The following is a 15,236-nucleotide window of genomic DNA, read 5'->3' as shown; positions in this document are numbered from 1 at the left end:
GGAAGAAGCATAATATACATATATAAGTCTATTTACTAGAAAATCTTTGTCACAATGTCTGCATCATCTAGGGGAACAGAGGATATGAAATCTTTTTATAATTTGTGTTTCCAGTGCTACTTTAGAGGGGCAGGCCCTAGGCAGATGGCAAAAAACAAACAAAAAAAGTGTGTACAATTTCCACAATAAGGACGTGAATCAGCAGGGCTACAGCCTGTGCAATTCACACACCTTGAGTGACAACATGAAGTCTCTTTAATTGCCAGCCATGAATTTCCTCCTAGTTACTGCACAATGTGTTTGGAGTGCAATGCCCAATGACATCACTGCCCACTTTCACAGTTTATTGTTACACAGAAAAGAAGTTCAGTTCCCAAGATAAAGGACAATTCTGAGCTTCTGAATGCAGAAGCTAGCCATCCGTTCATGCTGACAGGACATACAGTTAAGGACACTGTCAGAATCAGAGTGGAACATTTTCTAAATCATTTGCAATCGCCACCCACAGCGGGTTGTTAATGGCACGTTGGCACCAATCAACAGCATGTTGTTTATTACTGTCATCAAACACTTCTCTGTTCTCTCACTTGACCAGCCTGCAACAGTGCTGGGCAGAAGGAGATGGCTGAAAACCAACTGAAGTAATGGCCAAGGTGGCTTCTGAACACACTCAAAGATCTACCGTTCCAGTTAACTCAAAAAATGCAGAAGCTTTGGGATTCATCTGTCTAGATATCCCTACACACTACCAGCATGGTGTAGTGGTTGGACTAGGACTTGGGAGACTAGGGTTCAAATCCCCATTCAGCCAGGAACACCACTGAGTGACACTGAGCTAGTCACTATCTACCTGCCACCACTATTGTGGTGGTCAATGAAAACAGAATCCCATTTCATATCTCCATAGGAAAAACCTAGCAATGAGAAGCATTTGCAAAAGTACCAAAACAGTGTCCCTGGAACTTACTGTATAACACATTCTGTTCTCTAAGTTTACTAGCAAATGAGGACACCACAAATAGCCATCTCTGCTCTTCAGTTACTGAATGTTACTTCCTCCCCTGAAATTTTGTTCAGACCTATCATCTGATGACAGCATTACAAAATATTGAGAGTAAATAAACGATTACAGAACAAAAAACACAGAGAGAGATTTACCAATGTACCTGCAGTATGGAATGAAGGGAGAGAGCACTAAACAAGTTGAAATGCTTCATCTCTCTTAGCTGAGATATGAAAACTGTGGTTTTATGTATTTTGTGTAGTTTACTATTTTTTTTTCCAGCAACACGCTTCAGCTTTCCACCATGAAATGAAACAGGACAACATATTGAAATGTACACATATGGTTGGCAGCATCTAACAAACTCATCACTAGGTTAGCTCATGGTTCATGTCATCCCACTGATCTACAAGCCAGCAAAAAGTATAGGAAAACATGTTGTACAACAGCAAAGAGCAATCAAGAAGACCTAGCTGGTTTAGGATCTCCCTTATCTTGATAGATGTGGTCTGTGACTGAGTTCCTCATTGAGCTGAGTCTGCACAGGAAGAATTCAGGTCAGACACCAGGGAAGGACAAGGAGGCAATTTATCCTTTTTCCCTGCCTCAGACACACAATTTGTGTGCTTTTACAAGTGAGGGGAAGAGTCACTTCCTTTATTTTTGGAGGGGGGTAGGGTAGAAGAAAGAAAGTGGCAAAATAATGAGTGGGAAGCAAGTTTCCAAATTAAATTCCCTATGGCCATATCTGTACATACTTTATCAACATACAAGAACAGATGCCAGACACATTTGTGCTCCTCTTTTATGTACGTTGTTAAGCCTGACTGGTGGCCTGTCATAGGGCCAATGCAAAAGCGCTTTCCTGACAGGCAGAAAGTGTTGGCTAAAGTTCTCTGTAACAGTTAAAACTGGAAATATGACAATCTCTGAAAAGTAAAGGTAAAAAGGTAAAGGTACCCCTGCCCGTACGGGCCAGTCTTGAAAGACTCTGGGGTTGTGCACCCATCTCACTTAAGAGGCCAGGGGCCAGCGCTGTCCGGAGACACTTCCGGGTCACGTGGCCAGCGTGACATCACTGCTCTGGCGAGCCAGAGCCGCACACGGAAACGCCGTTTACCTTCCCGCTGGTAAGCGGTCCCTATTTATCTACTTGCACCCGGAGGTGCTTTCGAACTGCTAGGTTGGCAGGCGCTGGGACCGAGCAGTGGGAGCGCACCCCGCCGCAGGGATTCGAACCGCCGACCTTTCGATCGGCAAGTCCTAGGCGCTGAGGCTTTAACCCACAGTGCCACCTGCGTCCCCTCTGAAAAGTAGTACAGTGGTAAGCCTAATCCTCCTCCAGGAGGGGAGGGGTTGTGAGCGGGAGACTCCAGGGCTGGCGCATCACGCTCCTCCCCGGTTGGGCACTCAATAGGGAAGCTCGGAGGGGGCGTGGCTAGCTGCTCAAACGGGCCGTGCCAGCCATCCCAGCCATTGCACACACATTTTCTTTGAGTCACCCACCCTCCACTCCCTTTAGATTAGCTTTCCTGAGACTTTGCTATGGACCTCTGGTTGGTCGCCCTGTTTAACCAGGGGGCCTGGTAGGAGTTTTTTTTCCAATTGGCTAAATTAGCCCGGCCTCTTGGTTTTTTCGCCTACCTCGTAGCAACTGTCACAACTTTCGTGGTATTTGGTGGTTAGGCATTGGAATGTGTTGTTGGTGTTTCGGGGGGCAAGGTGTGGCCATCACCTTCCTCAACAATTTTGGGTATTCCGCTAAAGGAATCCAGCGGTCGTGGATCCTGTCCGATGCCTGTGTGGTGGGGGGCCATGGCACAACCCTCGGTGACATCAGGAGAGAGCCTATAGTTGTATTAGCATCAACAGGCTCCCCCTAATGGTTAATAACCCCTCCTCCATGGTCCAATGCCTAAGCCAATACCTTCTCACATGCTGTAATCAATAAAGTTGTGGCCTTTTCCTTAACCATTAACCTTACATACTGTGTCCACGTGTCTTTATTCCCCAAGTGGGGATCGGGTCCTCGAATCACAACCTCGGGTTACATACGCTTCAGGTGACATACGCTTCAGGTTCAGACTCCGCTACCCAGAAATAGTGCTTCAGGTTAAGAACTTTGCTTCAGGATGGGAACAGAAATTGTGCTCCAGCAGTGCGGCAACAGCAGGAGGCCCCATTACCTACAGTGGTGCTTCAGGTTAAGAACAGTTTCAGGTTAAGTACGGACCTCCGGAACGAATTAAGTACTTAACCAGAGGTACCACTGTATGTACATAGTTTTAGAAGGCGTAGTATGATTCCAAATAAACCATTTATTTTCTGCTTAAATTCTAATGTACAGTGGTGCCCCGCAAGACGAATGCCTCGCAAGACGAAAAACCCGCAAGACGAAAGGGTTTTCCGTTTTTTGAGGCACTTCGCAAGACGAATTTCCCTATGGGCTTGCTTCGCAAGAAGAAAGCCCATAGGGAAATCTCCGGGGACCTCTTTTAAATGCTGGCGGTGGGGAGCAAAGCCTTCCCCCCCCTCCGGCCTTCAGAAGAGGTCCAGGAAGGCCGGCGGGGGCCGAAAGGCTTTGCTCCCCACCGCCAGCATTTTAAAAGCAGTCCGGGATAGCAGGGAAGCGCTTCCCGCTATCCTGGACGGCTTTTGAAGGCAGGCGGGGGGAGCAAAGACTTTTGCTCCCCCGCCGGCCTTCAGAAGAGGTCCAGGACCAATTCTGAAGGCGGGCGGGGGGTGAAAGTCTTTGCTCCCCCTTGCCTGCCTTCCCGGGAGAGCGGAGAAACGCAGCGTGTTTCTCCGCTGTCCCGGACAGCTTTTGAAGGCAGGCAGAGGGGAGCAAAGACTTTCGCCCCCCGCCCGCATTCAGAAGAGGTCCAGGACCTCTTCTGAAGGCTGGTGGGGGGCAAAAGTCCTTGCTCCCCCCTGCCTGCCTTCCCGGGAGAGCGGAGAAAAGCAGCGTGTTTCTCCGCTGTCCTGGACGGCTTTTGAAGGCAGGCGGGGGGGAGCAAAGACTTTCGCCCCCCGCCCGCCTTCAGAAGAGGTCCTGGACCTCTTCTGAAGGCTGGCGGGGGGCAAAAGCCTTTGCTCCCCCCTGCCTGCCTTCCCGGGAGAGCGGAGAAACGCAGCGTGTTTCTCCTCTGTCCCGGACTGCTTTGGAAGGGGGGGAGCAAAGACTTTCCGCTCTCCCGGGAAGGCAGGCACGGGGGAGCAAAGACCTTTGCCCCCCGCCCGCCTTCAGAAGAGGTCCTGGACCTCTTCTGAAGGCGGGCGGGGGGGAAAAGTCTTTGTCCCCCCTGCCTGCCTTCCCGGGGGCTTTTAAATCGCCCCGGGACAGCGGAGAAGTCCTCCGCTGTCCCGGGGCGATTTTTAAATGCTGGCAGGCGGCAGCGAAGCCTTCGCTGCCGCCCGCCAGCATTTTAAAATGCTGTCCCGGGGTTTTTTTAAAATGCTGGGGGTGGGAAGAAAAGCCCTTGTCCCCCCCCCTCAGCCTTCAGAAGAGGTCGGGGGACAGACTGTCCCAGACCTGGTCTGAAGGCGGTTTCCATAGGAACGCATTAATTGATTTTTAATGCATTCCTATGGGAAACCGTGCTTCGCAAGACGAAAAACTCGCAAGACGAAAAAACTTGCGGAATGAATTAATTTCGTCTTGCGAGGCACCACTGTAAAGGTAAAACTGCCAACCTTCTGATCAGCAAGCCCAAGAGGCTCAGTGGTTTAGACCACAGCACCACCCGCGTCCCTTTTAAATTCTAGTATCCAGTGGTTTCAAATACGGTATCCCAAGATATCTGTGTAACAGAATTTCCCTTCACTGTCTCTTCTCCTGGCACACCCCTGAACCCTGCCTCAAATCTGCTCCAGAGGGTTAGGAGAACCCCCAAAAGAGACTAACAGGGTGCAGGGGGTAAAGAAAGGGAGGGGAAATTTCACTGCCAAGCCATTACTCTTCACAGTAATGGAATTTCTCTGTTGGATACTGCCCATAATATTTAAATTATGAGTATTTTTACAGTTGTATATTATAATCCAACCATAATAATGCTGCAAAATGTCATGATCCAAATCAGATTCTGTTCAAGCTCTATGAAAAAAATACAATTTGATAGGCATAATGAACATTCTTATTATTATGAACTACTATAACTGATAGCTAACCTGCCATTTCTGAGATTCCAGTTGATATGTACAGACAAATTGGGTCAATACCACTAAAGAACAAACCGTGAGGTTCCTTTTGCTTAGGGTGCCACTACTTTGTGGGAGGGATTCAAATGCAAACTGGAAATTTAGGTTTCCACAATTTAAGTGAAGTAGAACACACTGTTGTCCTGGCACAACAAATCCACTTTATTTATTTTTTTAAAAAATTGCAGTTAGGATTGTGATGTGGAAATACATAAAAAAAGGATGGGATAAATGAATGATTAACCAAAATATATACATAAACACCCTGCAAGCAAATAAGAATGAATGTTCATTGTTGTATAACCATCCTGCAAGCAAAGTAGAACAAATGATCAGACATGCTCTAACCTCCATGTAAGCTTTTTTGAATGAAATCAGGAAGAAAACACAATAAAGAGGTCATCTGGAGGAGCCCTTTGCCATCTTACTGTCACATGTCAAAACACCCTGTTGTGTTTTTAAAGGAAAGTATAAGGAGAGGTGGGGCGCGGGTGGCACTGTGGTCTAAACCACTGAGCCTAGGGCTTGCCAATCAGAAGGTCAGCAGTTTGAATCCCCGTGACGGGGTGAGCTCTCGTTGCTCAGTCTCAGTTCCTACCAACCTAGCAGTTCGAAAGCACGTCAAAGTGCAAGTAGATAAATGGGTACCGCTGCAGCGGGAAGGTAAACGGCGTTTCTGTGCACTGCTCTGGTTTCACCAGAAGCAACTTAGTTATGCTGGCCACATGACCCGGAAAAACTGTCTGCAGACAAACGTCGGCTAACCTCGGCCAGTAAAGCGAGATGAGCGCCGCAACCCCAGAGTCGTTCACAACTGGACTTAACTGTCAGGGGTCCTTTACCTTTTTATAAGGAGAGGTAGACATCAAGCAAGGGACGCAGGTGGCGCTGTGGGTTAAAGCCTCAGTGCCTAGGACTTGCCGATTGAAAGGTCGGCGGTTCGAATCCCTGCGGCGGGGTGCGCTCCCGCTGCTCGGTCCCAGCGCCTGCCAACCTAGCAGTTTGAAAGCACCTCCGGGTGCAAGTAGATAAATAGGGACCGCTTACCAGCGGGAAGGTAAATGGCGTTTCCGTGTGCGGCTCTGCCAGAGCCGCGATGTCACGCTGGCCACGTGACCCGGAAGTGTCTCCGGACAGCGCTGGCCCCTGGCCTCTTGAGTGAGATGGGCGCACAACCCCAGAGTCTGTCAAGACTGGCCCGTACGGGCAGGGGTACCTTTACCTTTACCTTTAGACATCAAGCATGCAAAATTTCATCAGTATAATTACTTTCCCAATAACAGTGTCCATTATTACTTTCCCAATAACAGTGTCCATTAGTGGTCAGGGCAAACTACTGGTTCACTAGTAAATTTGCATGCATGAGGAACTCCCAAAGGTAGCTTGATGGGAGGGTGAGCAAGCACACTCTGTAGAGGATAAACGGTTCTTATCCAGGATGGTTAAATGCTTCCGCCGGTATCAGAAGATAAGAAACAAGATGCTGTACAAGACAGAGCTTTGGTCTGAGACAGCAGAACTCAACTTAAATTCTGGCAGCAGGCACTCTGGTCTGTGAATCTCAGCTATTTGCAGCAAAGGAGTTAAATGAAAAAGTTACATCGAGCAGAATGTAAATGCACATTAACAACATGTACAAGTGTTCCTGAGTTTAATTGTTCTGGTTGTCACATATGAGGCCATCCTTCAATATAATGCAGAACCGCTAGTCTAATTTCAGCTCCCACACCTTTCACCCTTCCAATAATTATGCATTCTTCCTAAAATGCCATCCCATCAGCATCTACTTCACTTCCTTTGTTGCGTGACCTCCACAAGTCAAGTCAGTCAACTGTTATGCTAAACTTTTAAACTGAAATTACTATAGGCTCCCCCAAATGCTAAAGTTATTAGCAGGGCAGCAATTATGGAATGGAGAAAATGCAGTGCAATGGTCACTGCATTTCTATTACACTGCAGAGATGAGCCAACAAAACAAAATTGCCTCATTTGTATTGCATTCATATTAAAAATGTAGGCTGGATTTTATTCCAATGCAAGCAGACTCTTATAAAACATCTTGTAGACCTCAAATTTAAAAGGCTCCATTATGTACTAACAAAACTGAAATTGTATCCATAACTTTAACTTCTTCCTTGGCATTAGGCTTGCCAGAAATAAACTGAATATAAAAGCTCTGCCTCATGTTCTGTATGAAATTCTCCTGTATGTGTGTTTTCTGCATGGAAAAAAAGGGGTCTTGCCACCTCTAACAGTTATTGTTAGATTAATCATTTCTTTGTGCTCACAGTGGGGGAACTTAAAGATCACTTAAAAATACCAGCTTATGTTTCTCACCCCATGGATATGCACTAAAATGTACATGGACTTAAAATGCAATCGAAGTGCAGGATCATGTCTATAATTAAACTCCATTGTCTACAGAGCACACATCTCTTAACAGAGCAGTTGGAATGGATACAGCACTTCCAGAACCAAGTTAGGGGGAAATGAACTAAGCAGAAAGGCACAAATCAATGGTCAAGACTTAAGCAAAACCTAACTGGTAACTCCATATGCATTTGATCAATGTGAGATGAATTTATTATAATTCTTGAAGGCATTTTAATGAGAAACATTGTATTCATGGTGAAGTGTATATGAAGAGGGGTTAGTTGTATGAGTTAAAGACACACATCTTTTTAAAAATATGGCTCCTCAGTTGGAAAAAAAACTTAAGTTCTGCATCACATACATGCTTGGATTTCATGGGTACCCCTCAAACCAGTATCAGAGAATAGAAACCCTATTGTAAAAATCTGCACATAAATTAGGCCTCAGTAATGGACCTGACTGAGAAGTTCAATTACTGTAAAATTGTCATGGGCTCTCATTTTCTGATTTTTCAGCACCCATTAGTTTTGTATTGTATTGCCCTGTGACTTCAAAAGCCCCCAAGACTTCTCACAATCACATGAAACAAAATTTTAAAAAATTATCAAAATAAACATTAATATTTGTCCCAACAGATAAAAAGAGTGAAAAGCAGAATCAAAACAGCAATGACAAACAAGATAGAAGCCAGGATCTTAAAATAATAAAAAGCTTTAGGCAACAAGGCAAGATAGAATGGTAACTCAAAGATTAGGCTTCTAGCAGTAAGCTATACACATGCAGCCTCTGCAGTGGTTACATATTTCTCCATTAAACTCTGGAACTGCTTTACTTTCACCTCTTCAAACCAAGGTCATAGGAATCTTGGTTACAACGGTGTCAAAAGCCACGCTTGATCTATATTCCAAGGCTTCTCAGAAAAGACACAGAGAAAACTGGGCGTAGCTGAGACACATATCTAGGGGAAGAGAGTTTTGTCAGATTAAGTTCTCCTACCATTTCTTCACAATACACCGTGCAGAATTTTATCAGCACTCCAGCTGAATTAACTTCAAAATATGCAGCTGGCTAGAGTCTTCAAGGCATTGTCCAAACACGCTTACCTTTGAAGAAGCAGTCTTCGTTGTGAACGATGGTAATCTTTTGCTTTTTCAGGCAGGCAGCTCGGTGTACTTCACAGTGGTTTTCATAGAATTCACCATCTGAGCCACACACAGGCTTGAAGTGAGGCTTGCAGTGCTCCATGCAGACACACTCTGCTTGCCCTGTTCCTCTGTTAACAACACAGTGCCTACCCAAACCACAGTACTTGTTTTCACACGATCCAAGGTGAGCATCATGATTCACGTATCCTGAAGAGAAAGATAAGAAAATGCCATCAGATTGTATGTCATCATCACCGGAGGGTTACTGTCATATACAAAGTGGCTCAGAAATAATCAAAAACAATGAAGAAACAAATTCTGGAAACTGGCATAGTCTACTCGATATCCATCTATTGCTACACAAGAATAAGGGGGCAGAAATAGAAAAGGGTGGTGTATACTAGGGTGGTCATCAACTAACCTTTACTCAGAGTAGACCCATTGAAATGAATATTAGTTACATCCATTAATTTCAATAATGTCTATCAGAGTAAAAGTTAGTTGAATGCCACCCCTGGAATTTGCAAGAAATTGTTTTGGAAAGCAGATTTACTCAATGTGATAATTTCAGCAATTTTCCTGTCAATGAAAATTGCTTCTGGACAATTCAAGTACTCAGGAGTCAGGGGAATTTTTTTTTTTTTTTTGGTGGGGGAAGACTGAGGTATATGTCCTAAATTGAAGGGGGGGGGGGGAGGACCCAGCCATGGTACATGAAAATCTGTTTTAAGATTCACTTAATGACATTTACTGGTGTTGTTGATTAGCGGTGGCTTGTTCCTATTGAGCATGGTGGGGTGGAGCCCATGGTGGGGTGGAGTTCCTATTGAGCATGGTGGGGTGGAGCCCATGGTGGGGTGGAGTTCCTATTGAGCATGGTGGGGTGGAGCCCATGGTGGGGTGGAGTTCCTATTGAGCATGGTGGGGTGGAGCCCATGGTGGGGTGGAGTTCCTATTGAGCATGGTGGGGTGGAGCCCATGGTGGGGTGGAGTTCCTATTGAGCATGGTGGGGTGGAGCCAATGACAAACAGAATTAACTGATTCTAATTTTGTTCCTATCCTTCTTTCCAATGAGACTAAGGAGGCAGAACATTGAAGGGCAGTGCCACCACCACTTGGACTGGATGGAAATAAGAACACAGGCTAAAGTCCATTCATTTCATTGGAGTAGCATATATACAGTAACTGGATGCAGGGCTGGAGTCTTAAATATGTATTGGGACATATAGGTAAAGGTAAAGGGACCCCTGACCATTTGGTCCAGTCATGACCGACTCTGGGGTTGCGGTGCTCATCTTGCTTTATTGGCCGAGGGAGCCGGCATACAGCTTCCGGGTCATGTGACCAGCATGACTAAGCCACTTCTGGCGAACCAGAGCAGTGCACGGAAACGCCGTTTACCTTCCCGCCGGAGCAGTACCTATTTATCTACTTGCACTTTTGACGTGCTTTCGAACTGCTAGGTTGGCAGGAGCAGGGACTGAGCAATGGGAGCTCAGCCCGTAGCGGGGATTTGAACCGCCAACCTTCTGATCGGCAAGTCCTAGGCTTTGTAGTTCAACCCAGAGCACCGCCAGAGTCAAGGAAATTATTCATATCACTTCAGACCACTGAAGAGAGGTTCTTCACATGCTTCATTGAAAGGGTTAAAGTCCTGCAAAACCAGTTCTGTTCTCCTTTCCTGCTACTCAGTCATTCATCATCGGAAATGCCAAAGGGTATTACCCAAACCAAGCATGCCACAACTGAGTGAAATTCTTTAGGACTGTCATGTTCTCAGATTTTAGGTGCTGTCTCGGAAATTGGGTTTAATATCCTGAGGGGCAGTGCCCAGTTGTGCACCTTCAAAGAAGGCCTCATCCTCGGATTCAGTCCCCAAACCTCACAGGTTTTCCCCAGATCCTCACGCATGCATCAAAACATTTTTTTAAGTTCAACCATTGGAAACACAGCACCATCTATACCATAGAAGTTATATGTACATCTTATTTAAGTACTGACAGTTCTTGTAACTCATGATTCCTCCAGAAGCCCTTCTTTGTATTGTGCATTCTTGATCATTTGTACTCAGGGGCAGTTATTCACAATCCTGCTTTCACTACTGTTTATACCTGCAAAAAAGGGGGGGGGCTAACATGTTGCTTTGCTTCCAACTAGTGTTTACCCATAGCATCCTACTGAAATGTTGTAGCTTTTCATGTTTGGGGATAGGGGTGTCCTGCTTTTGTTGTGCTATAGTGCAAGGGTGTTGCTCAAGATGACAATAATGTGGCAGCATTGGGAAAGCATTGTAGAACAACATGTGGATGGTTCAGTATAAATTCATTGCTAGTTCACTATTATTGCATGAATGACATGTGGTAGAAAAAAATAATAACCAAGGGGACCTCGTTCTGCTGAGGAGTATGTGTGTTTGTGTTTGTAGAATTGGTTGTCATGCAATCTATTAAACTCTTTGAGACTTCTGAATGCTAGCCTATATACTATTTTATTCAAGGTTAATTAGCAGATTAGTTAAGGTAAAGTAGTCAGCCTATATTGACTCCTACATCAGCATACTTAAAGGTAAAGGTAAAGGTACCCCTGCCCGTACAGGCCAGTCTTGACAGACTCTGGGGTTGTGCGCCCATCTCACTCAAGAGGCCAGGGGCCAGCGCTGTCCGGAGAAACTTCCGGGTCACGTGGCCAGCGTGACATCGCTGCTCTGGCGAGCCAGAGCCACACACAGAAACGCCGTTTACCTTCCCGCTGGTAAGCGGTCCCTATTTATCTACTTGCACCCGGAGGTGCTTTCGAACTGCTAGGTTGGCAGGCGCTGGGACTGAGCAGCAGGAGCGCACCCCGCCGCAGGGATTCGAACCGCCGACCTTTCGATCGGCAAGTCCTAGGCGCTGAGGCTTTAACTTACAGGGGATTAAAAGCCTTCTGCTGTGTTCAGTTTAGCCCTCGAAAGTCAACCTTAGTTAGGAAAAGGAACTTTGACCTGCTCAAACAAGAGCTGAGATCCAGGGGGTTTCGTTCTACATGCACAACACATTCATATGCACACTAGGTTTTCTGTATTATTTTCCCTTACTATAGCTCTCTATGCGGCTCATTTGTGCAAGCTGATAAATAGTTTAAATCCAGCAACAAACCCTGGGAGTTTTGAAAGTCTCTTATTTGCCATACTTTTTTTTTAGTGACATCGATGGGGAGACTATATTACTGGAAACTCTGTGTGTGAGAGAGAGGCGGGAGGAAAGAGAGAGAAAGAGAGAGAGAGTCTATCTACAGAACAGATCAGTATGGATTAATGAATCCTCAAAATAACACCACTGAGGAGAGGGCTAAGAGAGACCTAGTGGAATTATATACTGCAGATTGCATAGCATGACACAAGTAAATATGATGATATACTGCAGATGCAGTTATTCTATTCAGTGTACTGTAACCATAAATTCTATTTGCACTCGCTTAAAAAAAAAAAGTAAAGCACTATCAATTATTTCAAGACGTATGAGAAACGCAAAAGCATATCTTCAAATTCCCCGGGAATATTTTGTTATATGGCTATATTTCTATTTGATTTTCCTGAGCAGCTAAATTCTTCAACACATAACACATACTCATTGGTAAGGAATACTATATGCATGTATGAGGTAACTAGAGATGTGGGCAATAAGGACATACACTCAGAATGTTTGATTCACACCCCCACATCCCCAGCACAACTCAGATGATGCAAACTAGGAATCTGTCAGTATTTGTTATGTATTCAGTGGTCTGGGTTTGCCTGAGCTTGAGTCTGGACTAAGGATTCTGAGCTCCTGTGTTCTGATTTGATATACAAGATATCCAATCACAGAACATTTCAGGATGTGGGCCTCTGCCATTGGCCCTTAAACTCTGAGTCATGATTTGCTGCTTAGAAGCTTAGACAGCCAATCACATTGGGAGTGGGAGTGGCCCAGGCTTTCAGAAATTTATATAAGCAGTTATTTTGCCCCTGTTGTCCAGTTCTGTTAGTTCAATAAAGTTCCTTGCTGTAATCACTGCGTATTGCCTCGTGGGAACCCACCTACACTTAAATATTCATGTACACATATTGCTTTACAACAATTTATCTTGTAGGCACAGTGCTCAAATACTTCTTCACCATGTGTAACTCACTACCATAAACATTGAGATAGCAGACATAAAATAAAAAAATTGGGAGAAAACTGATTATCAACTGTAACTGCAAAAACTGAGAGAGAAACTGCTGTGGATTTCTTATTTGCTAACTTGAGTAGTTTTTCTATCACATACTTTCAGCAGCACTTCCATATTAATTATCCCAGAGTTGTTATATTCCATATAACTGTATGTTCAAATGTATTTCTCCTAAAACAAATGAGTATATATCTGGATTTTAATGGACAGTGCATGCCAAGGAAGCTCTACAGAGACTCATTAACCATTTTGTCTAAGCCCGTAGGGGGTTTGGCCACACCATCAGCCTGACAAAGATCAACATGCAGGTTCAGGATTGTGCCAGCGCTCCACGCATCAGCATTGATAACTACACACTTAAGGTATGCACTGAATCAGGAAGGTTTTGGGCATCACATGGCAGAACAGAGTCTCAAACAATGGTGTGCTTTCCCAGACCACATTCCCAGCATGTTTGCACTCCTTTCTCAGTGATTTCCTATGCTAGCTTGGTCATCTACATCTATTGCTACCATCAACAGATGCCACTGGCTGCATTCAGTGTCATTTGGTGTGGTGATTGACTCCTTCAAGATTCATTTTCAAAATTCAACATCATCATCTATATTATCATGCTGTACAGAAAATGAATGACTTTTCGTACTCCAGGAGGAGACACAACTGGGCCTCCCCTGGATTTCTGAGAACTGCTTTTCTTCACTATCCACTATAAGCTTCTTCATCAAAGCTGTACAATGAGTTTGCACAAGCTATCAAATCAAGACAGTTCTCCTTCCTGCCCATTAGCAGGAGGTCTATCAGCTCTGTGCTGCGGAAGAGCATGCTCAGACATGCCAACAAATAGCAGCAGTCATTCCATTGAAAAAAACAAACATTGATGCTTTTGGGTGGCCATCAAACAGCTGAGCAGTGACATAGCCTTATATGCACAAAATGCTTGCAGTACAATAACCAATACAGACAAGCAACAATTAAAACTGTAAACCAGCCATTAGTCAGTGGTTAATAGAGTAGTTCATGCAACATGCAAATACACCTTCTAAGTGCCTTTGCTGCAATTAGACAAAGTGTAACTCATTTGTACAATATCCAGAAAGGTCATTGTACTATTCAAACAAACAGAAGGATCATATCCATTCTGATATTAATTTTCTATGACTAATGGTACACAAAGTCCAGGCAGATTAAATCAATTTTATCTAGTAATCATGGTCACACATACATTCACTTGCACTATACACTAGATAATTCACAATCGGCAGCTTACATAGACTGGATATAATTTAATCGTGGAACAATATGTCTTTACATATTCCAGAACAATATGCAGGGCACACATGGTTTGAATTCTGTTTTACTGGCTGTGGATAGTCTTACTAAGAATGCCTACTAACATTGCAAAGGTAAGAAATGTATAGCCAGCCTGCAAAACCATGTCCTGTAGGTGACTGTCTCCACTGTTCACCTGATGCCATGTCCACTTACACATTGGAACATGTAGCTGATGCCAGTTTCTCACTTTGCATTACCTATACTATGCCCATTGCAACATTAGTCTGTTGCAAAGCATAATATGCAGCCTTCCACTGTTCTGTCAAATGAAGAGATGAATTTTGAAGGACACAAGGGTCATGAACTATTGTGCTTATTGGAGGAATGCAACTTAGATGAGCTTCATATGTCTTTCCAACATCCCTGTGATACAGGCTTTTATAGTAACAAATGAGTCATTTTTGAAACAGTATTTCCAATAGTATTTCCACCACAGGCACTGAGTTGCACCCAACATTGGGGCGCTGACATCACTGTTGATTTGGGAGAGACCTACCAGGCCTGGTTTGTCATCCCATCAGGCACGCCATGTCAGGACGACATCCTGCCAGGCTTCCTCTGCCCCCTCAAGATTGGGGGGGAGGTTAGCCCCATCTCAGCGGACATGGGGGCTGTGGAGGCTTCAGCCCCATAGAGTTGGTGTGCCTGCCTTCCACCACCCTCCTACCTGCAAAACAAATATTTTGATCCTGAGCTCAAATGTGTTTATTTGTTGCTTTGTATTTTCCTAATTGCTTTGCCAGATTCTCCCTTACTATGAGAATGAGAGAGGAGCAAAGCAGGAACATTATACCTGATTTAAGGAGATCTCCGAAGGGATAAATAAAATTAGGTGGTGTGCCAACAGGTGAGGATGATAAAACAGCAGTGAAATGGGTCATCAATATGCAATTGACAACAAGTCACTATTATGATCAATTAACTGTTCTGCGGTAGTAGTAGATTTTACATTATCTAGGTGCCAAATGTATTGGCATTTACTGTACATGGA

General features: G+C 44.6%; 1 protein-coding gene across 4 annotated transcripts in view; it reads right to left on the bottom strand.

The window, feature by feature from the left end:
* The window catches only part of FSTL5 (follistatin like 5), a 328,628-nt gene that overhangs the window by 197,285 nt on the left and 116,107 nt on the right, over positions 1-15,236 (bottom strand). For all 4 annotated transcript variants that reach the window (XM_083755622.1, XM_083755624.1, XM_083755623.1 and 1 more), the window contains exon 4: positions 8,677-8,925. In XM_083755622.1, coding sequence (XP_083611748.1) covers positions 8,677-8,925 — 249 coding nt within the window. The remainder of the gene's footprint in view (positions 1-8,676; positions 8,926-15,236) is intronic.

This window comes from Podarcis gaigeae (assembly GCF_964106915.1).
Source record: "Podarcis gaigeae genome assembly, chromosome: 9".
Lineage (NCBI taxonomy): Eukaryota > Metazoa > Chordata > Lepidosauria > Squamata > Lacertidae > Podarcis > Podarcis gaigeae.
This window is presented reverse-complemented; position numbering and strand designations above follow the sequence as displayed.